Here is a 23919-nt window from a genome sequence, read left to right as displayed (position 1 = left end):
TGGGGGGGGGGCTGCTCAAATGAAAAGGCTCAACTGTATCCTACGGCAGCCATTGTAGAAAGGCTTTTTGAAGCGTTACGGATCTTCTTACCCCAGGGAAAAGCTTCACTTCTTTATTTTGATAAGAGTGGGAGTAGTTTACATCGAGCAACAAATCTGAAAATTATTCATTGTGTTTACACAGGGGAAAAACCCTAGTTGAGGAGCCAAGTGGGAGTTGATCTCATTCATAAGACTTATTCTGTGACTACCATGAGTATATAACAGAGAAATATATTTGATGTCACCCACGAGGGAAGTGTTATAGGTTCTCTCTGTGGTGTATGTAACATAAAATAAACAGCAGTGTAAATTGGATTTCCTCTTGAACGATTATGATAGAGATAATAAACGTAATTACTGAACAGAGAAAAATTGGTGGAAGGGATTGAATTTTATGCGTCAATGCCGAGTGAGCTGGCTCAAATGGGTGATTTCATTTTCAAAATACTTATTAAAAAGATGCTGGATGTCTGAAATGAGATTCAGAGAGAGTATCATTAATGTGTTAAGCAATCATATACAGTTTAAAAATGAGAAACAAAATCAGAATGTAGCATTGCAGAGGAATTTTAGATGTACCAGTAAAAGAAGTTGTTGTTTTTATTGATGTCAAGTTTGTGCTTGTTGGTATATGGCAACTAATAAATGCTGTTTTATTATACTAGTGTAATATTCACGCAATAAGAAAGTTATACTTTTGTAATATTAATATAATAAGGGAAGAATAATTTCAGTATTTGGTCCCCTGCTGAACTTATAAAAAAGTTAACAATCTCAACATTGTCTCTCTATTGCTTATGATAATATCAGTCAAACATATGTAGGCCTATTAAACACAATATCATCTGACACATCACAGTACTAACTCATGACACAGACAGCCTGATTGATTGATTGATTGATTGATTGATTGATTGATTGATTGATTCGATCGATTTAACATTTGTGGCCAAGGATTTAAATTTTGCTTCATCCCTACTCTTTATCTTGCTGCACTCCTTTTTGTCTATTCTCAGGCACCAGCAATGGGTCTGTATTAGTCTACAACCTTACCAGTGGTCTCCTCCACAAGGAGCTCAGTGTCCATTCTTGTGAAGTAAGGTAAGATGTGGAGTCACTGTGCACATTGACATTAAGTAACCCCAGCCAACCAGGCCATCACAGATGCTGGCTTTTAAACTTTGAGTTGATAACAATTCCAATTGCTCTTTGGCCTGGAGGACACAACATCCATGATTTCCCAAAACTATTTGAAATGTGGATTCATCGGACCACAGCACACTTTTTTCCACTTTTGCGGCAGTCTTTTTTAGATGAGCTCAGGCCCTTAGAAGCCGGCAGCGGTTCTGGATCGTAAATGATTAAACCCTTAAATTCCTTGCACTTGTATTTTCAGAAACATTGTTCTTAAACTGTTAGACTATTTTCTCTCATCTCGAGCGACGGTCCCTGAGCCCCCCTTCAAAAATTAAGTCAGCAATGACATGGGCTTGCAAATCACCATCATTTGTAGTATCCCATATTGTGATACCTTAGAGCACAGGTGTCAAGCTCAAGGCCTGGGGGCCAGATACGGCCCGCCACATCATTTTATGTAGCCCGCGAAGACAAATTGTGCATCAAATTGTTGTGTCATTACTAGAATTGTAAATTGTCTTCACTTTTAATATCTTTTCTTTTTAATATTTGACCAGTTTTTACTCGTCTGATTTGAAAACGAGTTATTTGTCAGTTTGTTTTGTAGCTTTTACTGTGTATAATATGAGGTGCTCATACATTTATTTGAGTTGACAGTCATAATGGCCCTCCGAAAGAAGCTATGACTACAATGCGGCCGGCGAAAAAAATGAGTTTGACAACCCTGCCTTAGAGTTAGCATGTTCTCTCTGTGCGTGCATCGATTTTGTCCAGCTCCTCTGGCTTCCCGCCACATTTCAACACAAATGCGTGTGGCACTTTAATGCTGCATCAAGAATTTGCATATGATATCAAAGTTTCTTCCAGATTGAACATTTCCATGGTGTCCCTTACTGCTGTTGATTCCAGTGCTATAACTTGTGGCAGTTCAATTCAGGTGGGGGTAGCAAGAAGCCTTTATGGAGATGAGGCTAGCAGGCGATGCCCCAACGAAGCCAAGGAGGCCAAACTGTTTCGCATCACATTTACATTTCCAGGGGAAAATTGACTAATTAATCATGTGGGTCCTTACCATCTCATTATGGGGCAGTTTCTGCTCACAGAATTCTAAAAAAAAAAATATTCATTTTGCACACTTGGCTGATTTGATTTACTATGTTATTTTGACTCTGCTTATATGTTCATTCCACAGGGGTATTGAGTGGGTGAGTCTCACCAGTTTTCTGTCGTTTGCCACTTCTTCTCCTAACAACATGGGCTTGGTTCGGAATGAGTTGCAGCACGTCGATATGCCTACTGGTGAGAAACACACACTTTGCTGTGCAAAAAAAAAAAAGGGGGGGGGGCGCAAACTAGATTGTTCACGCAAACAGATGTGGAATCTGATATACTCATTGAGTGCAACCAGGTGATGTAAAATTGGCTATTGAAATCCCAAAGATGCCTTTAAGCCTGCCTGCCCCGATCAATCATTTGTGTTCATGATAATTTAGCCTTTTGTGGTCTCTTATTAGTCCTATATATGGGTTTATTCCTTTTAGGTATACAGTACTTTTAATGCAGCCTTGACATAAAACTAATGTGGAGTCATCCTCGCCCAAGAAAGCCTTGAGCCAAACTGCTGTGCACTGTAACCTTTTTGCTATAAACTACTTTACAAAATGGCTTTCACCAAATCAGATGAGTACCTCTTTTGGTGTGTGTGATACTGTCGATTACACCTGAAGGGCAATCTTGTGTTGATTCTTTCATTTGGCTAGCTGCATGATTTCTCATTTAATGGCTGTAATTCTGAGAAAAGTGTAGATTACATTACAGGTAAGAGCAGGTTGATGGTTGTTTCCTCCCCTAATGCTCTAAAAGGTGGATCAATACCTTGAGGAACCAGGATTAAAGTGAAATTGAAAGAATCGGTCTTTTCACCTGTACATTGATGAGCTAACTCACTTGATTGCATATGTTCCTATTTTCCAGGACGATGTTTTGCATTCAGAGGTGAGCGAGGAAATGACGAGCCACCCATTGAGATGATAAAGGTTTCACATCTGAAGTGAGTGATCTGTTTTTGCCAATTTCCAAGTGGTTGCGATAAGTGGTGATGTAGTGCTGTAATGGAATTGTTTTAACTCAGTCATGTCGGAGGATTTTTGAGATTGAACTCTGTTGAAGGTTGTACCACGGAATCTCATTTGGATTTAAATCCAGACTATGATTTGGATCTTTAGATCTTCAAGGCAAAAAATGATGCACAATTGATTTACCTGCAGCATTTTCGGAAAATCAATAGAATTCATTCCTACCTATCAATCATCCAGGTCCTGGAGTAGAGAAGCATTAAGCTGTCACTATCATGTTTGACTGTCGATAGGATGTTTTTTTCTTCTAATCAACTTTGTTATTTTTAGTTTTATGCAAGGTGTTAAAGATAGCACATCAAGTTTTACTGTTGTGGCATCATTCCTGATAATATTTCTGCTTGGCATATTTGGCAATCATCAAGATGTTGTCTGACAAATGTGAGACGAGTCATTGTGTGCCTCTTTTGTCAGCTTGCCGTGCTTTTTGCCTTGGGATTTTGCTATGGATGCCAGTTTTGCTTTTTTGTCATTCTTACTGTTATATGGGGGTGAGCAAAAAGCCCGTATGCTTTTTGGAATGTTGTTGCACTCATGGAGTAATTTTCGTCCGCTGACCACTTTGGGAAGGTTCACCACTATTCCCAATTTGTGTATAATGGCTCTGACTGTGATTCGCTGGAGTACCAAAACCTTCTTTGTAACTTTTTTCCAGAGTGATATAGATCAGGGGTCAGGAACCTATGGCTCGTGAGCCAGATATGGCTCTTTTGGCGACGTTAAAAACGTTATTAAAAAGAATACATTAGTACACTCAAAAAATCGTTGGTCTTAATTAAAATGCATGCATTTAATTGTATTTAACCTATCGTTTTTTTTAAATGGTATGGCTCTCACGGGAATTTTTTTTCAAAAAATGGGCATTTATGGCTCAGTCCGCCAAAAAAGTTCTCGACCCCTGATATATATCGTAGTCACTTTGTTTCTTTCTTCAGATTGTGGCATGGTGCATTTCTTTTTTTAAGACCTACTTTGTCTTCTAGGCACTAATTAAGTGATTTTCTGATTCACCAAATCTGGCAGGAATCTTTCTTGGATGTGGTCAATGTAATTTAACGCAGCTATATAAAATTTGTGGCGAATCACAGTTAATCATGATTTAATGTGGGGCAATCAAATGCTTTTCCACATTGGGCCAGTTAAGATGAATTTCTTTTTTCTTATTAAATGTATAGATTTTTTTTTCTTTTCTTTTTTTTTTCCTTGCAGAACTTCGTTTGCGTTCACCTGGTTGCCAAGTGATTTGTAGTCAATTGTGTATAGGGTAGCCCTATAGGTAATAACTGGGCAATTTCAGACCTTCAATTTACTTGCATCGGTTTGGCCAGCAAGTACAAGAAATCAAATTGGGTGCAGGGAACCATGTAAACTGTCGGAAATGGACAGCAATACGGTATTTAGAATGTCAGAAGACTCAAACCTTTTTTTTTTTTAATCAACAAGAACCTAACCGTAGTCATGATAGACATTTATGATAAAAAGTCAGACAAGAAAGCCATTACTGACAAGGGTTAGCAAAGATCAACTCTTAATGCGTCACATTAGATATTTAGACATCAGGTTGTGTAACAGCCGCGGCATTTACAACAAAGTATAAGCACAAAAGGTTACCATGGCATTTGCATGAGAAGAAGCAAACGCACTTAAACACTTAAGAATTTACTCCTACGTGCAAGAAAGAAAGGTCTGAAGTTATCCAGACTTATGGCAACCAGAGACATACATAAATTAAGTTTCTTGTCATGTTTTTGTTGTTTCCCATATATATCCACAGGCAGTACCTGGTAGTGGTGTTCAGAGACAAACCGCTGGAGCTGTGGGACGTCAGGACAGGGACACTTCTTCGAGAGATGGCAAAGAACTTCCCTACCGTTACGGCCCTGGTACAAAGATGAACCACTCATTATCTCTTTTGTTAACTGTCGTATCTTTTCCATGACATGAATTGACACATTTACTTTAACTAAAATTGAAGACTACATGAAGTTTGTCATCTGCTGTTGATGTTTCCATATTTTGCCCACAATAATCCCTAAAACAGAATATGTTAATTGTTAGAGTGGTGCTCACTCTAACTTATTTTTGCAAGAACCACACGGGAGACAGTATGCCCTTTTTAAGCATTTGCAAATGAAGAACCATTCGTCGCTGTGCGTACAGCGATGATCGAATGAGGTCTGATTCTGGCCTCTTGTAAGAGCATTTTTATTAAGAGAAACAGGGTGGGGGTGAGAGTGGACTGGATGGAGAGAAAGCCCTTGACCTCTAGTCAAAGCATAGCAGGGGATGTTTTACGACGTTGTGTAGGATGGGACAAGCTAAGTTATTTATTACAGGTTACATTCCAACATAAGCATAAAACTAATCTAGCTAGGTTATTTATTACAGGTTACATTCCAACATAATCATACGATCAAGATAATCTGGAAAACCCTGACATTGATGATTCTAGTAATTTTCTCTTACCTTTTGTTATTCTACAACCTCCTGAGCTCATGTGGGCAATTGGAATGATTTCTCTAACAAAATATCCTTGCTCAGCAAGACACAATGGCATCTTTAGGCCATACTCATAAAAGAAGAGTTATATGGGACAAACTTTACTGTGCTGCTGTAAAATTCTCTACAGAGCAAATAAAACCACCAGTATCTTTAATAATACATGCTGGCCTTCCGCAGTATCATATTGCTGTCTTATTTCCATATTGATTGCAAACCTGAGATCCAAGACCACCGCTATAGTCCTCCGGCAGATGTTCCTAGGGAGTAAGATTGGGGAGTACCTATTGTGTGCTTTTTAGCACCTTTATGTGAGAATGAAAACACATCTTTTGTCTCTTTCTGCTTTTAACCCTTTGTCTTGATTTGCTCTTCTAATCTCAAATTTAAGGAATGGTCCCCATCGCACAACTTGAAGAGTTTAAAGAAGAAGCAGATGGCGGCAAGGGAGGCCATGGCTCGTCAAACAGTGTCAGACGCTGAGCAAAATAGTGTTGAATCCTCAGTAATCAGGTTAGCACTCCAAAGCACTTTGGTTTATAGGTCACACACAGTTACTTCAGATGAGCAAATGTGTTTGATTCCTTCACCAGCCTACTGCAGGATGCAGAGAGCAAGTCGGAGACCACCCAGGCCATATCTGCCAGGGAACATTTTGTGTTCACTGACACAGATGGGCAGGTCTACCATATCACTGTTGAGGGCAACACTGTCAAAGACGGTGCCCGTATCCCTCCTGATGTGAGTCCAGACTATAATTATTTTTTGTTTGTTTGTGTCGTCATTTTGGCTCTGTTTTTTTTTTTTTCTTGAAGGCATTCCTACACCTCGTAATTCTGAATTATGAAGAGTAGGCCCGAGTGTAATGAGTGGCTGCCTGTGTGGTAATTATAGGATGCTAGTGGATGGCTTTTTTGTTTATTAATTTCTCCGGGCGTAGAGCTTGGGGTGGCTTTCAGTATTTCTTCGTGCCTTCTAGCTCTATGCCTTTGTAATGAGGAATAACAATCACATATCACGTTCTATTTCTAAGCAGCAGATTGGATTCTTAAGCAAGTGTGTTTTCCCGCTCTCTCTTAGTACAGTTGTAGAGACCAGAGGGGTTATCGAGGGATTTGAAGTCCTTCATAACTTCATGACTGATGCAGATTCATTTCACATGGATTTGCATACCCCAAAGGCTTTGCAGCCTTCATATCTGTGTCAGCATACTGACACAAACACGCCCAAAATGTTTTATCTTGTCAGCTACACCACACAGACTGGAGGTGAGACGCTTACAGCGACTCCAAAGCACCAGTCTTGTCTAGTGACATAATCTAACTTTAACTCATCCATGCATGTTTACCGCCTTGCTGTCATAAATATTAATAGACCTTTTTCGCTTTTGCTTTGCATCCAAAACACAAATATGTCAGTGATCGGGTTCCATTTGGAAATGTGGAATTGTCTTAATATGTTGCAGGGCAGTATGGGTAGTATTGCCTGCATTGCCTGGAAAGGTGATACCCTGGTGCTCGGTGATGTGGATGGAAATCTTAACTTCTGGGACCTTAAAGCACGTTTGTCAAGGTATTTTTACATATATTTGTGAAGAACATTTTTGACTTGACTTTCCCTTTAAATATTTTTTTACATTCATGTAGCTATGTATTTATTTTAAATGCACGATGTAATGCTTTCAGCGTGTTTCCTATTACAATTATTTGAGCCCAAGGAATAATTTAGATTGCAGCCAATCGGCTTTCGACAAATACAAAGTGTTGGTTCAGTGTTATGTATTCACCGCAGTAAATATTATTATATTTTCTTTGTGTATTTAATTATTAATGTTTGGTTTTTTTGTTTGTCAGAAAGATTTGTCTTGAATTGAATGGAATTAAAACGTCTAAAATTTGGTGAATCCTACTTGAATATTGGTAATGTAAACATTGCAGACAGATGCTGATCCCTATCGTCAGGTTTTTCTTGTAGTCAAAAAAGAACATGTAAAAAAACAAAAATCACCAAGGATGAAATTTTAGATGCAGGTTTGCATAATGGGTGATAACACGAATTTTAAGATGACTAAATGCCCCAATGCCATTGATATTTAGGGGAATACCAACTCACCGCAGCTGGGTGAAGAAAATTCGCTTTGCCCCAGGCAAAGGCAACCAGAAGCTCTTGGTTATGTACACCGATGGAGCAGAGGTCTGGGACACCAAAGATGTAAGGCTTCATGTGAGCTTATGAGAATTGATACATATGTATTTAACTATGGTGCTTTCTACATTTCTGCAATGCTTAATTCCCATAGACACGCTCAAACAAAGTGGAAAAAAATTATCTTCTTGCATGTGTGACATCGCTCAATTCGTGCTGTTGTTTTGAGTGCCAAGACCATTCACCTTGTATAGCTCATCAAACGCTGACTGGTCTTAAACAAATCGTCACATTAAATGCAACATTTTGCTGTACAAACACACTGTCAAGGTTAATAAGCTTTGTATAGATAAATAGAAGCGAAAAGCAAGCCACAGAGATGTTAATTATTCCTTAAAGCGCCTTCAATCCTGACTTGGACTTGTACTTTTACATATCTCAAATAATATTTGACAATCCTATTTTGAGCTCAATTTCATGCTTTTTACAACTTTAACAGACTGGACTTTATTTTCCTTTATATACACAACATAGCTTTTCTAGCAGGAATGAGTTATGGGGCCTGCAAAGGTGGACACAGGTTTATTGTCTTGTGTATTTAGCATTGTAGGCTGTGGGAACATGGCTGGATGCTTTATGGGAACAGAGATAAGATGCACCGCTCAGTCCCCAATTGTAAAAGGCAGAGAGCAGATGGATGAAGTTGCAGAGAGGGGAGCCGTCATAGAAGCAAGGGAGGAGCAGGAGAAATCTCCCAAATGCTGACAGCCGGCTTAGACGCTCACTTGAGCACGTTCCCATTAAAAAGCAGTTTGAAAAGGCTGTTTGCTGTCTACCCTTGTCCATCCTGCATTTTATTTGTTCAAAATCATTTAAGGATTTTGTCATAGCTAATTCCTCCAGATGACATCTGTGTTTTTAGGTAGGTCTTTAAACAGCATAGAAATAAACCGTTTGTGTTCATCTGCATTGGTTATAATCCCTTGTAGGTCCAAATGGTCAGCAGCATGCGCATTGGTCGCAACGTAAACTACCGCATCCTAGATATTGACTGGTGCACTTCGGACAAAGTCGTGCTGGCTTCAGACGACGGCTGTATTCGAGTTTTGGAAATGGCCATGAAGTCCGCTAGCTATCGTATGGATGAACAAGATCTCACCGGTAAGCCAAAAGCTGACTATTAAGAATGAAAAAGAATGGGTGGTACGTTGAATTTAAATTTGTGTGGTGTAGGTCTGCTCTTCCTAACACTTTTTTTTCTGTCTGCCCGTGTGACCAATATGTCCAGATTCAGTGTGGTGCCCATATCTGCTGCTACCCCGAGCTGCCCTCACTCTTAAGGCTTTCCTTCTACTGCAGCCGTGGTCGGGGACCTTCACGATGGACATTACACAAGTGTAAGTTCAAGCAGTCCCACTTATAAGTGTGTATCGCAAACAATAATAGAACGTGATTTTTTTCCCTAAATTAGACATTTGAGCATACATACATAGTACAAACCTATATGTTTGAGCATCCAGAAGAAACTCACAAATGTTACTAGTTTCCATGAACCAGGAATGTTCTTCAAAACAAATACGAGGCGACTCTTCAAATTCAATTTTTGCACACGCAAGACTAATGGCAGTTGTGGGGCATTGGGGAGGGCAGCTGGGCCAAGCTAACTTTATGAATTTTAATATCCGCCTGTGGGACCAGGTGGCAATGTCAGCTTTAAGTTGATTGCTTGCTTGTACTAGGTAATGTTAGTTGAATTTACCTCAATAGAAAACCAAACAAGCCTACAACAGTAGTCCGTTATAATAAATGTTCGTATTTAAATACTGGGTCACTGAAATGTTGTGCTTTTGTCTATAGTTAAAATACAGACACACATATACACCACACTATTGTCAAAATTATGTCCCTGTATTTAGTTATCCTACATTGAATTATATATAGCCAGTGTCTGGTATTTATTTAAGCTATACATCTTTTATGCTTCAGATTTGCATATTTTAAGGGATATATCGTGTATCAATCTTGTAAACCACAGGTGTCAAACTCAAGGCCCGGGGGCCAGATACGGCCCACCAGATCATTTTATGTGGCCCGCGAAGACAAATTGTGCATCAAATTCGTGTGTCATTACTAGAATTGCAAAATATTATAAATATTTGACCAGTTTTTACACGCCTGATTTGAAAAGGAGTTATTTGTCAGTTTGTTTTGTAGCTTTTACTGTATATAATATGAGGTGCTCATACATTCATTTGGGTTGACAGTCATAATGGCCTTCCGAAAAAAGCTATGACTACAATGCAGCCCGCGACAAAAATGAGTTTGACACCCCTGCTGTAAACAATCTTAATTTTAATGTACATAATAGAAATAATGCATGCATGCATGCGCACACACACTCATTGAACTGGCAAATATGTTTTTCAACAATTGAAACGAGATGATTAATTCAGTGCTTGTGTACTTATACTATATTGTCTCTGTCTCACACACTCTGCTTGTTTATCACTCAGCTGGCTCTCTCTCAGGGTCTCAATCTTTCTCTGAAAACCAGTGTCTTCCAAGTCCTCTGGCTTTCTCTCTGTAGCACTCAGATTGCTTTTCTTCATCTCTCTCAACACCATCATCTCGTTCTGTCTCAATGTCGCTTTGTTATCCATTTTCGCGGCACAAAAACAGGATGTAATGTTTTTTTATTCATTATCAACAAAAAGCAATGGAGTGGAATACCCAGCGTTTCAACAACCCGTTCTATGAGTAGCATTTATTGAATGCGGCTACTGTGAATTGATATTTGTAAGCTGTATGTAGGTTGAATATGCCCTAGACAGGCCCCCCTCGGTAGAATTGGTCTAAAACTGTCACTCTGCAAGTCCCCACGAAATGACTAGGATGACAGCGATGTATTTAATAGTGGTGTGAATCTAGTAAAACATACATCTAATTAATGAATGGCTTCATCAATTAGTGTATTTTGAAGACAATGTTACAATTTAGTTAGAATTTGTTCTGTGAAGTCTTCACGATTCCATTAAGAAACAAACACAAACAAATCAGTGTAATTTTTGGAATGGCATTTCAAGTTGAATTTTGAGATGACAATATTCACAAAGGGGGCAGAACTTCTAAAAGGTTAAATCGAGGCTATAATTTGCAAGTTCAAGTTTTGTTTTAGTTGTTGACGTTTGTTTTTCTTTCCAGAGACTACAATGAAAAAGACGAGATAAAAGGTTTGATCCAGGAGCAGCTCAATTCTTTGTCAAAGTAAGTTTTTGCTTTGCTTCATCTTTGTAAGAAGTGATTATATACATTGTTTTTTTTCTATGAGAATTATACAAAATACGACAACTTGGGGATTGTGGATGCCAGCATATATGCAGAAGTGGGCTTGTCTGGTCTTACCGTGTATCTGTGATGGACTCCCCAGTGACATGAAGAGTGTGCTGCAGGACCCCGAGCTCAGCCTGCTGCAGCGCTGCCTCCTGGTCTCACGGTGAGTTTCTCTCAGTATGCAGTGTCCTCTCCCCCTGAGGCTTTTCCAACTTTTTATACTTTCAGGCAGTCCAAAACAGCTTTTGCAGGTTGACTAAACTTTATTTAAAAAGCACACTGCAACAGTTTTTCACATATTACATTTTACAGTATTTTGCTCTTTTTTTTCTTCCGTAAAGCATATTTCAGTGCTTTGAAAAGCGCACACTGTATATTATTGTTAGAGTAGTAATGCCCACTAAGGGACTGGGGAAATATACTCATCAATTTACTAGTTCTGTTTTGGAAAGTATACTACAAAATCATTGTGGTAATTGTACACTCATGATATCCTATTATTTGCGTTTGCGAACGTTTTAATGGCATAGTTATTTGAAAATAAAACAAAACATTTGACTGATCGTCGGTGGAGGAATAAGAAAAAAAATAATAGTACTGTGCATACGTCTTCGACCCGGGACTTCTGTTGGTTGCAGCCAAATAATGGACTCAATTTTGCATGAATTGAATTAACAAAGAATTCAAAAAATTTAAAACTTACCACGTAATTAATAATAGCATTATTATGCAAATCCTGAGTCACCAGACCAGGACAGATGATTCGCTGTAATGCTCCAAAAATTGTTTTGTTGAATGCGGCAACAATTATTGCATCACAATTGCTTAAGATAAACATAATATGACGTCAGGTACTGGGCCAGGAACTGCTCTAACGTTCCCCTGCAAATGTCAAACAATTCAGTCTGTCTAGAATACAATTTAGTTGGTGAGAATGAAGGAAACTTTTCAGCTTGCAAATAATGAGAATGCTTTCCTAGAGCTCATGAATCTGTAATGCCTCTGCAGCTGGCCATCCTAAGTTATCATGCCACTGTTAATGTAGCCTGGTAACCTAGCAACAGCTGTGTGTCTGTGCAAAATAGCTAAAGGACGCTCGAAGTGGGAAATGACGATAGAAATAACAGGATGTCGTTGGGCAGAGTGGTGGTGAGGTTGGAAAAAAAACATGTGCTGAAAGATGTAGTACATGTGCTTATTAGACAGCTGCAAATACAAAAATGAAAGCATTAGTATTTTGATGTTGACTGAGGTGGTGTTGTGGCAAACTGCAGGCTGTTCGGGGATGAGTCTGACCTTCAGTTTTGGACAGTGGCCTCACACTACCTCCAGTCATTTGCTCAGGCTCATCAGCTCAGTGTGGCCACAGCGGAGGGGCAGATTCAAAGTGAATCAGCTCAGCAGTCTCCTCAGAATCATCTGGACATCTGCCACGACATGTTGTGCGAAAGCTCCTATTTCCAGGTCAGTAAAAAGAGTCAAGAAGGGGGAGTTGACCACAGATTTATGTCAGTCAAAACTCAAGTAAAGCTCAGACTCGCACCCAAAAGCTCCATTGATCCTTTAGGTTTAAATTAGTGGATGACGTTTGAATCGATTTGCAATTTGATTACCGTATTTTCCGGACTATAAGGCGCACCTAAAAACCTAAAATTTTCTCAAAAACAGTGCGCCTTATATATGGCCCAAATTCCTAAATTTAAACTGGCCCGAAGCATTGTGTCATGAAATCAATCATAAGTGGCCCGCTGAAGACTATGAATCATGAATCAAAAAGACTATGGATCAAGTGGAAATAAAAAAGATCAAATGGAGAATGATTTGATTTGGATTAAAAATTTGACATGATGCATTAATGGTGCGCCTTATTGTCCGGTGCGCCTTATATAAGGACAAAGTTTTAAAATGGGCGCCTTATAGTCCGGAAAATACGGTAAAATGTTACTGTTGTATCTACCGTCATAGAGGGTGGGTCCCCAAAAACCTCACATTTACTTATTTACAAACTTAATCTATTGAACTGTAAAGTACGTACAACGGCAGGCATTCACCAAACTGTTGTCTGCCTGCCACTAAAATATTACCTGTTAATTTAAAATTCACATGCATCCTCTTCCAGGTGAAGGGTATGTCAAAACCGCTTGCCCCCACACTCCCTGCATAGCTATGTCATACATATTGAGCTTCTCATTAAAAGGACCACACACGCAACAGTATAACAAGATGCATTCTGATCCAAGTGCAACAAATACGATTTGATACTTGCTTTTCCCTGAGCACTCAAATCTCCACCGATTCGTGCACAGTCCTCGTAAACAGTAGCAGCTGTCCCTTGTCCTCTTCCGTTTTAACAACATTGCTATGGCGACGATTAGGATTTTATTACTGCTATCCAATATCGCACTTGTTAAATATTGGAAATACTGTGCACATAGGTAAACCATTGACTTAATATCCTGTAGTGTGTAATTTTACCCTAAAAAAACCTGCACTTCCAATATTCCCCACTAACCACATTAGTATATACACCAGCTGTCTTACGTATGACCATTTTCATGGCATTACAAAAAGAAATATTGATCAGAATGTTGCAACGTGATTTGTCTTCATGAGAGGATCAAAGCCCATGGAGCTAATGAGATCAGGAATATCTGCTATTTTTTGTTTATTTGAACACGCTTCTCAGGCCCAACTCCAGGTGTGGTCCTTTGCCCAGAAACTGATGGGTCTTCACATACAGTAGCAGTGCAGCTGATGCTGAAAACCCTGCTGCCGCTTTGAAATAGCATATGGCACATTTTATGCATAAACCAACATGCAGCTGCACTCCCATATGTAATTGAAAAATAATTCAAAAATACATGTATGAGGACTAATGAGTTCAGCCCAGAGCTGTATGGGGGAATGTCTGGCCATTGTCAAAAATGTATTCTCTCGGAGGACCCTGAAGAAAATGTTTCTTTAGAATGTGACAATTCATTCCTGATTGACATGACAAACATAATACTTATTGAAAAGACTCATTATATTGCAATTGAATGGGAAGTTTCAGCATTTCAAATTCTAATGTTTGGATTACGCAATTACAAATTCCATCCTTTTTTTAGTCGGTTTCATTTAAACAGGTAACAAAAGAAAGGTTAAAGGTGATCGCATTAAGCTTTTCCTCCCATATAAAAGATGGATAGAAGATTATGGTGAAAACTTGAAAAATGCCTTCTCTTTTCGTGGCGCTAGAATACCATTGAAGAAAACCCACATAGGGATGGTGATAACATTCAAACTGCTCACAGAGAAGCCAGAACTGTAATTCGAACCCAGGATCATAGAACTTCGAGGCAATCGTGCATGCCACTATTCCATTGTGCCTACAAGATTAACAAATAAACAGAAGTATCTTTTAGATGGCGTTGAATAATTGAAATGCAATGCGACTTTCTAATTTCCTCTAGAAAGGCTCTTTCTGTAACTCCATCAAAGCCACCATTATTTCATAAAAAAGATTATGCACAATTTTGTTTAAATGAAAGTTCCGCTGCGTCTTAATAAGGGGCCACACTGTGAGCATAAATAGAAGGCTTTGAGGAAAAAAAAAAACTACCCAGACGGTCTGTAGCTACGTTTGGTTTGTGTTGTCATACAACAGCCGCAGTGGCAGCAGCCTGGCTGTAATTACTAATATCTGAGCCTCCAACAGAGAACACACTGCTCTGAAGCTTCTTAACACGTTTGATTTATGCCCCTTAGCTGTGACTCACTGAAGAATAAAGCAAGCAAAAAATAATAAGAATAGTAATAATAGAGCTTCTCTCTTTTCTACACAGAAGTCGACACACATTTCCACACTGCTCACGCAGTCACACACACCATTTTTGTGTGATGTCTTGCATGTCTTCTATTTTTCCTCACTTAACCAAAATGCTTTATTTCTTTTCAATCAGAGTTTTAATGCTATGGCCAAGTTTGAAGGCATGCTGTGAAATATAACAAGGAGTAAGGCACTTTATTTTTTAAGGACTGCGTCACTAGAAACACGAGTGGCTCTTAAATATTTTAAAACCTTCATAATGAACTTGTATTCAATGTCTGTATAACCGCCCTCTATATTCACCTAATCACTATTGGTGCCGTGTAATGCGTGATTAGTTTTCTGTCCATGCAATGACTTGCTGATATTGAAAAATCTTTGTATAACCTGCATTCGCCTACAGAAATTCCAGTTGGATCGTGTTCACCTGCAGGAAGTGAAGCGCTCCAGTTATGAGCATACTAAGAAATGTGCTGACCAGCTCCTCCTTCTGGGTCAGGTAACGACTCCACTTCCACCGCATTCCCTTTCAGCCTTTCCCTCTTTGTACACAGTCGGGTGAATTTGCACATTTGCTTTTATACACCACCACAGGGAATTGTCAAGTTTCATAAGAGTTTATGGATCAATTGACTCTCTTCAGCTAAGATTGATAAAACAGACACAGCAGCTACACTTTCTGAGATCAATACAGCCATTGCTTAAACACAATACAGTCAAATCTCGGTTTTCGACCGCAATCCGTTCCAGAAGGCGGTTCGAGAAGTGAATCGGTCGAATTCCGAATCTATTTTTCCAATTACAAATAATGGAAAAAAATGTTAATCCGTTCCAAGACTAAAAAAAACCCCGCCTTTTTTAAGCATTTTTTCATTTGCGCATTTTTGTCCGATCGCGCAACTGCAGCGCACCGCCGAACGCGCAACCGCAGCGCGTCGCCGACCGCGCAACTGCATTGCGCTGGTCGTATTATTGTGACAGAGCCGTCGCTGAAATTTAGAACATATTTTTAAAGTCCTGATGTACTTTCCAAAATTGTGGACCTCAGTGCGCAGGGAGCTTAGTTTGGTCCGATCGCGCAACTGCAGCGCGCCGGGCGCTCACTGTCGCATTGCTTTAAGGGCGTCTTTGTGTTTTAGGATGGCTTCACTGCTCCCACTTGCTTTCTTTGGAGGCATGATTAAGGGTTAATACAATCCTCAAAGAAACGAAAATACAATAAAGAACGGAGTCAGTCGGCATCCGGGCCGCGCGGTCGGGTTTTCTCGGGTCCTTTCGGCTCATCTCGCGAGGTTTGCCCTCCGTATTTTGTTCGACAACCGAAGCAAAAAATCTCGAATTTTTCATTCAAATTCCAATTTGTTCGAGAACCGGGACGTTCGAAAACCAAGGTCTGCCTTTGCAAAGCTTTTAATACTCACTTGACACTGTCATCTGTGCTTAGTATTTAGCTAAATCAAGTGTATTGGTGTGCCTAATATTGTGGCTAGCCGTGGTAAGCTTCTGTTGCCATGGAGCAGGTTGTTTTGTGGCTTATTCGGTTAGCCAACCTTGCTTTATGCTGTCGGCCAAATGAAGCGAGATGGAGGATAACAGCCCCCTGATTCCTCTGTAGGATCTCTGCCCAAGAGGATTGTAGTCACCTCACAATGTCACTGTTCCCTCTCTAATCACAGGCTGCAATCAGCAGGCTTTGTACTGGATGTGTCGCACCTATCTAGGCAGAAAAACAGAGGTCACTCAGCTCTGATACTAGCACAAAGCGAAGCCTTCAGGGCCAGCGGATAAAAAGGGTGATATCATCCATCCCCCTATAGTTTGGTCATTACTTCTTGCCTTTCTCAGGCTGCCCTTATTGTTATCCATATCTCCGTCATTACCTTCGGTTGTACTTTGGTCTTGCTTTCAGACGGACCGTGCCGTACAATTACTGTTGGAGACGAGTGCAGACAATCCTAGCTACTACTGCGATTCCCTAAAGGCCTGTCTGGTGACCACCATCACCTCCTCTGGACCCTCCCAGTCCACTATCAAACTTGTGGCCACAAACATGATCGCCAACGGAAAGTTAGCAGGTACGGTTTGAACTCTCATTGTGACTTTTTGTACTTTGAAAGGGTACACGCGGGTCTGCCAAAGTCTGCTTTGCTTAAATTGAATCTAGAAAACTCTTGGCTTGAAATTGAGTGACATGTATTTTTGATGTGATTCCTCACCTGGTGTCACACCCACTTAAACAGAACAGTCACACAAATATCACTTTTGAATGGTGTCCAATTATTGCATCGAGAGTATAGCGGATTTATATTGTCGAAATGAAGCCATCGTCGCTTGTTATCACATTGTAGCTTTTCCTCCCGCTGTTTTTCCAGAGGGGGTGCAGCTGCTGTGTTTGATTGACAAGGCTGCAGATGCCTGCCGCTACCTGCAGACCTACGGGGAGTGGAACCGTGCCGCCTGGCTTGCCAAGGTAACGCAGTGGGTTCGTCTGCTTGAAGCATCAAATATTTGTGTGTGTGTGTGGGTAGAGGGCAGGTTTTTTTGTTTGTTTTTTTGAGCGGGTATGATGGATATAAATGTTGATAGCACCTCGGCATTCACAGGTGTTTTATCCAATTGATTCATTATGCTCATGCCTTTTCCATGTCTAGGTGTGTTCATCAATCGGGTACCATATAGTACCAAAGAAGTTTGGGGCATCTAAAAACTACATGAAAGATTTCTGTGTCAATTTAATAGCTATGCAGTGTAATGAATTTTGAATGGAAGCCTGTGCTTCTGGCTGGATGCAGGCAAAATGAGTCCCTGTCGCAGTGTCTGAGTTGATGCATTTTTGCGGAACAAGCACTCCCAACATTGAATGTTAGTTGTCAACTCCCCAGTTCTGTAACCCTATCTAACTGGCACTGACATCACAGACACTGAGTCTAATTATACAATATTCATTTACAATTGTGAGTGTCCAACAGCTATGAATATAACATTACAGTGTTACACCGCTATTGAAAGAGGATTGAAGCGGTGCGCTCCAAAAAGGTTTAAGATTGTTTATGCATGCCTCAAGATGGTGGCGAAGCACCTTTTTTGTCTAAATTAAGCTCCTAATTTCACATCAACACAGTTCCCTGGTACCAAAATGCAGCAAGATAGCAGTGAAGTTGTCTCAATAAAGCACATCAACTCACTTTAGCTTATGGTATCTTCTTGGTACCATGAAATGTAGCAATACTTGTTATTCTAGCCTGAGCAGAAAAACAGCAAAAATATGTACCGTAATTTTCGGACTATAAGTCGCGGTTTTTTTTCATAGTTTGGGTGGGGGGCGACTTATACTCAGGAGCGATTTATATACATATATATGGGGTTTTTTCACTATTTTGGGCATTTTATGGCTGGTGCGACTTATACTCCGGTGCGACTTATAGTCCGAAAATTACGGTATATTTTTTATTTACTGTAGTGTATTTGTAATACAGGTTGTGGTTCCCTCCACTGACTTCCTCATAGGAAGTGTGAATTGAATTCCCAATCTGTGACAGTATGACTGTGATTGACTCACGACCAATCCATATTGTAGTCAACCGCTTGCCCTAAAGTCAGATTGGATAGGCCTAAAATCCCCACAACGCTGAAGAGTTAATGAATTTATTGTTAAAATGTATTTAGTTTCTTCTGATTCTTTTTACTATCTATTATTTCATGGCTGTTTGTCGATTGGGTCGAATGACACTAAAAAACTAAAAAATGCCTTTCTGATTCCCACACAGCCTTGTGGAGGGAGGGTTGGGTCTTGGGCAAGGGAGAACTGATTAGAATTTTGTTGCATCAGCATCATTGCACATGTTTCTTAACTCGGCTTAAATTTGTTTGCATTGTAATGCAGGAAGTGGTTATCTATAAATGTGTACAATTTTGTGCTGACCCAGATTATCTCACAAGCATTGTGCGGATGTGTTATATACACAGTTACATTCGTTATGATGGGAGCTCACACATTACCTTGCACTGTCTGTCAAAAAGTTGTTTGCCTCATTTATATACATATTCTTTTGTCAGGTGCGTCTCAGCCCAGCAGAGAGTTCAGATGTGCTGAAGCGATGGGCCGAACATCTTTGCTCCCCGCAAGTCAACCAGAAATCCAAAGCCATCCTCGTGTTGCTTTCCCTGGGCTGCTTTTACAAAGTGGGAGAGATGCTACACAGGTACGACATCGGCTTTTTTGTCAGCTTTATCTTTCAGACCTTAAAAAAAAAGAAAAATCATTTAAGTCATGTAAATTTTGATCACCTATCTTATGTCATGGGCTTCTCTCTTTAGTGGATTTGTTTTCTGCATAGCATCCCCTTTGTTATGCAGCCTTACATTTTGAGAGGCTTTCTGGAGGCATGTAGTGGGTGCTACAGGGTCACTTGCCTCAAATCAGGCATTGTGCTATTTTCTGATAATTACACTTCTTTCTTCTCCTCTCTCCACTTTGCATCTAGTATGAGGCACTTTGACTGTGCAGCTCTCTTCATCGAAGCCTGTTTGAAATACGGGGTCATGGAGGCCAACGACTCTTCGAATATCCTTTTTCAAAATCCATTACACTGCTCCAAGGATCATTGATGGATGTACTGTTGCCGCTATGTTAAATCATAGCTATCTCTTGCAGACATGCAGACAGAGCTCAGAAAATTCAAGTCATTAATTCAAAACGGAAAACACAACACCAAACAAAGGAACTCAACAATGATTTGGAAATTTGGAAAATAAGTATAGCTTTCTTTGATCCACAAATGCAATTCTCTAGTAAAACTGTTGAACAAAACAACCAAAAAAGTCTCAGCTTTGCAGGCATCTTTCTTGTATTCCCCTCAATGAAACAATTCTCAAAACATCTCTGCCCAAGAAAACCACACTCCAGCAGGGTTGATTTGACATTATTAATTATCATAATTGTAATCAAAAACCTTACAACAACTGCCACTTTAACACATGCAGGGAAGTAAAATAGAGACGGACTTACTAAACTTTCTTTCCAAGTTCTCCTTGACCTAATATCTCCACATAAACTCATAGAGACGGCATTTTTGGACTACGCACGGCTGCTGCGCTCGCTCGGCCTGCGAGAGGGAGCCGCTCTGTGGGCGTCGCGGGCGGGCACCGCCGGCGAGCAGCTGATGGAGGAGCTGTTCAAGGGGGAGGGAGGAGGAAATGAGGTAGTGCTTGACAATGACGAGGCCAAGGTAGTCATCGACTCTTGAAGATGAACGGACTAATGGCTGAGAATTAAGATGAACCAGGGAGCTATATCTCGTCAGCACGAGAAGACGGTGATGAGGTTCCGTTGCGTCATTTGTCAGTTCATTCATTCATGGTCTTCCCACGTTTGTGGCTATGGCGAGTTTGGCATTTCGTGATGTTTTGTTGTGACGATGGGACCTTCGTGTTTGTCGGCAGCTGTATGAGCGTGTTGCTGCTTCAAAAGATTTTATCCTCCCAACGAGTGACGTCATGCACATTGTTGTCTGTTCAATTGAACTTTTAATATGGTGGGTTTGCATTATTGTCTGTGCCTGTGTTGAATACATTTTAGGCCAAATGTATGAACTTGCTGTTCTACTGCTGTGATGAAATGCAGCAAGAAGTTGATACATTTCTGCTTCTTTGTTGCACTGACTTGAAAGTTTACTGTCACCATTCATTATATCCTCCTTCATCACTGAATTCCAAAGCATTGCACTTTTAATTTCCCTTTGCAGGACCATTCCAGTTGTTGAGCACCTCAGTGTGACTTGACAGAGGTTTTTAAATGACCAAATCTTGGATGTGCACAATCTATCCCTGTTAGGTACCTGCATGGACAATGCAGCCCAGAAATATCCAAAACCAAGCCCAATTTGGAGTAATTTATTTTTATTTTTTTATAGAAGAATTGATATCCTTCAGCTGAAAGGTGTTTATGTAGTATCTGCAGAGCCTTCAACGCCAATGTTGATAATGCAGCCTTTAGAATGGTGCAAAAGATCTTTTTCTCAAAAAAAAAAGACCAAATGAATAATTTGTGGGGGAGAATGCGTAAAGTTTTTACTGCGACTAAATTTACCATCCATCCATTTACTAGTCAGCCTATTGTGACAAGGAACATATTTCCTTTTTCTATTTCTACCTAGAGAATACCCATTCATCCAAAAAAAAATGCATTTTAACTAAAAAAAATAAAATAATATTTGATTAAGAATCATTTTTGGGCGTAAATAAATAATAAGACACAGACGACAAGAGGCTCAGTGTTTGGCTTGATATTTATATATTATATTATATGATATTTTATCAATAACTGATTTCAACATGAGCTTTTTAGATGGATTGCTCCCGTTGATGTGCACTTGCACAAGGAAGTGTTGCAACTTGCGCGTTCCCCCTTTTTTTACTCACCACCCTTTGCTTATCAAAACCATACATACGAGTCAACATCGCATTGACAGCCTTTGTGTGTTTATCCGTCTTGTAGTGTGTCAACCTGTCCTGCAGTCAGACAGAAACGTCTTCTGTGGGACCGTCAGCGTGTTACTGTGTTTCATAAACACGTCAGTGCTGTTCCCCACTGTGTCACCAAGCAGTGTCAATCTACATGTTCTCATGTAATTTCCCAATTCCCACTTCTATAAGTGGATGTAAAGTCTATATATTGTTTGTGCACTGTGCAAAATTGTGCACTGTGAACACATGCACCACCTTATCGCACTTATATTTTTTTACTTTCAATCTTTTTTTTTTTCATTGAGTTGTACAGGTCTTGGGTCACATTAATGGTAGAAAATACTTTGAGGTGATTTATCTAGATTGCTGTGTTGTATCACAACTGGCACTTGAACCGGGGTGTGTAGACTTTTTATATCTGCTGTATGCAGAAGAGCTAGTATATAATCACAGCACGATCAATGTATTTCCTTGCATCTGTGAATTTTGTTGTGCAGTGTTGTGATGGAAGACATACACATACAGTACACACCGTACTTTTTAGCCTCTAGTAATGTGATGCTTTTTTGTATAATGATGTGCAAAGGTAAGTCTTGTAGCTGGAGCACATATCTTTTATTGCAATTGATCATTATAAAATAATAATTTTTTTTTCCATTATTGTCAGTTGATTATCACATCCTTGAAGCTGTACATTCGTAAATAAATCTGAAACAACAAAATTATACCCCTATATGAATGGCAATAAAATTAGTCTTTACTGTACGTTGTTCATGTCATCACTGCACTTGCAAATATGGGCACTAGAGGGGGCACTTAAGCTTTCCTTCTGGATTTTACTCCAACAGCAGACCACAAAGACCTGAGTCCTTTTTTTTTTTCTTTCATTACAGCTCAGGTATAGTTAAAACGTTCACTCATTCGTAAAAGTGTCTTGAAGTGAATCAGCTAGCACAAACCGCTTCCGCCATTCATTACTTTTTGGCTCCAAAGAAGGGCCAACAGCTGGCCTCCTCTTTTTCCTCACGTTTATTTATTCATTCAGTGACATGCATTCTGTTCTTTGTTCCTCAGAGCTCAAAGAGAATAAAAGCAGTGCAAAAGAGAAGGCCACACAAATGACTTGATTGTGTTTCTTTTATAACGGCCCCATGAATAACTACCGGAGAGCCGATCCAGCCGCTACAACCTGGTCATCAGTATGCAGCGTGCCACGTAGTATTTCTGTTCTCTTCTTGAACATGCTGCCTACCACCCAGTTAGCTGGCCCCAAGTACACTTCCCAAACAACCTCTCTTACTTCTGTCTTCCACCCTGCTGATGCTGCAAAACGTGATTAGCTTACTTGTATAGTTTGTGCCAAACGTTGCCTTCTTTTGAACTCTGTCTCCATAATATATGTGATTTGATTCTGAGCTGCAATATTTGCATGGTGGTGACAACCAATGCATGCATGTTCAGTCTCACAGTCACAATCTGACAAGCCAGTACATTAGCTCCACCTTCACAAACCATGCATCCATTTCATTATATCCTCTTTGGGGTATTTGGTCACCTCGAGCCAATCCCAGCTGGCTTTTAGTTTAAGAAGCAGGCTCCATCCGGGTTGGTTGCCAACTAGTCAGAGGGCACATATAGACAAACAAGTATTCACGTTTGTATTGACACCATTGGATTTTTTTTTTAAGTTGTCAATGAACCTTACATGTTTTTGGAATGTGAGAAACAACTGGAGGGCCAGCAGGAAATACTTGATTTGGGTTTAAACTACATCATACCATTAGCTGTTTCTAATATCCTTTGTATAACGCAAAAGTTTTCTTGATGTCTCGCATTATGTCATATCTGTTCAACTGCCAAAGTTTGATTGATAAGGTGTAATCTTCGAGAATGGGTCAGACTAATGTTTGGCACATCTCCCATATAGTTCTGAGGTTCTGGGTTTGAATCTCGGTTCCTTCCCTTTGTGGCGTTAACATATTCTTGCGCTTTGTACTTTAGCTTCTACATTCCAAAAACATGATCATTGTCTTAATTAAAGATGTGATCGTATGGCTTTATACACCTTTGTTTTTGCCTAGAAACCAGTCAAGGGAGGCTCCAGCTCATCTGTTACCCTAACAATGTGGTAGAAAATAGATGGTGAACATTTTGGTTGAACGAGGGAAGTTGAATGTCAGTGCATCAGATTGTAATGTTTTGGGCGGTAAGTATATTAAGCCGCCCTTTGTCATGTGGAGGTGGGGAGGGGGGCGAGCAGCAGGTCAGTCCGTTCCCAGGAGTGTGTTATCGTGTGGTGCTGACAGACTGATGACTTTACTGTATGTCCATAAAAGGTGGGCAGGTGTGAGCTTGCTC

The 23919-nt window shown here is 40.0% G+C and overlaps 1 protein-coding gene across 1 annotated transcript in view; it reads left to right on the top strand.

Annotated features, from left to right (window-relative positions):
* The window catches only part of wdr11 (WD repeat domain 11), a 36562-nt gene extending 14236 nt beyond the window's left edge, over nucleotides 1-22326 (top strand). The window contains exons 11-29 of the mRNA XM_037272610.1: nucleotides 1059-1143; nucleotides 2372-2478; nucleotides 3154-3229; nucleotides 5089-5197; nucleotides 6205-6326; nucleotides 6407-6554; nucleotides 7279-7385; nucleotides 7910-8024; nucleotides 8948-9119; nucleotides 9247-9355; nucleotides 11160-11222; nucleotides 11386-11451; nucleotides 12563-12752; nucleotides 15500-15595; nucleotides 17006-17171; nucleotides 17469-17566; nucleotides 19153-19298; nucleotides 19581-19660; nucleotides 20146-22326. Coding sequence (XP_037128505.1) covers nucleotides 1059-1143; nucleotides 2372-2478; nucleotides 3154-3229; nucleotides 5089-5197; nucleotides 6205-6326; nucleotides 6407-6554; nucleotides 7279-7385; nucleotides 7910-8024; nucleotides 8948-9119; nucleotides 9247-9355; nucleotides 11160-11222; nucleotides 11386-11451; nucleotides 12563-12752; nucleotides 15500-15595; nucleotides 17006-17171; nucleotides 17469-17566; nucleotides 19153-19298; nucleotides 19581-19660; nucleotides 20146-20342 — 2252 coding nt within the window. The 3' untranslated portion in view covers nucleotides 20343-22326. The remainder of the gene's footprint in view (nucleotides 1-1058; nucleotides 1144-2371; nucleotides 2479-3153; nucleotides 3230-5088; nucleotides 5198-6204; nucleotides 6327-6406; nucleotides 6555-7278; nucleotides 7386-7909; nucleotides 8025-8947; nucleotides 9120-9246; nucleotides 9356-11159; nucleotides 11223-11385; nucleotides 11452-12562; nucleotides 12753-15499; nucleotides 15596-17005; nucleotides 17172-17468; nucleotides 17567-19152; nucleotides 19299-19580; nucleotides 19661-20145) is intronic.
* The last annotated feature ends 1593 nt before the right edge of the window (nucleotides 22327-23919 follow it).

The sequence above is a fragment of the Syngnathus acus genome, chromosome 15 (genome assembly GCF_901709675.1).
Source record: "Syngnathus acus chromosome 15, fSynAcu1.2, whole genome shotgun sequence".
NCBI lineage: Eukaryota > Metazoa > Chordata > Actinopteri > Syngnathiformes > Syngnathidae > Syngnathus > Syngnathus acus.
Note: the sequence above shows the minus strand (reverse complement) of the source record. Positions and strands in the feature narration are given on the sequence as shown.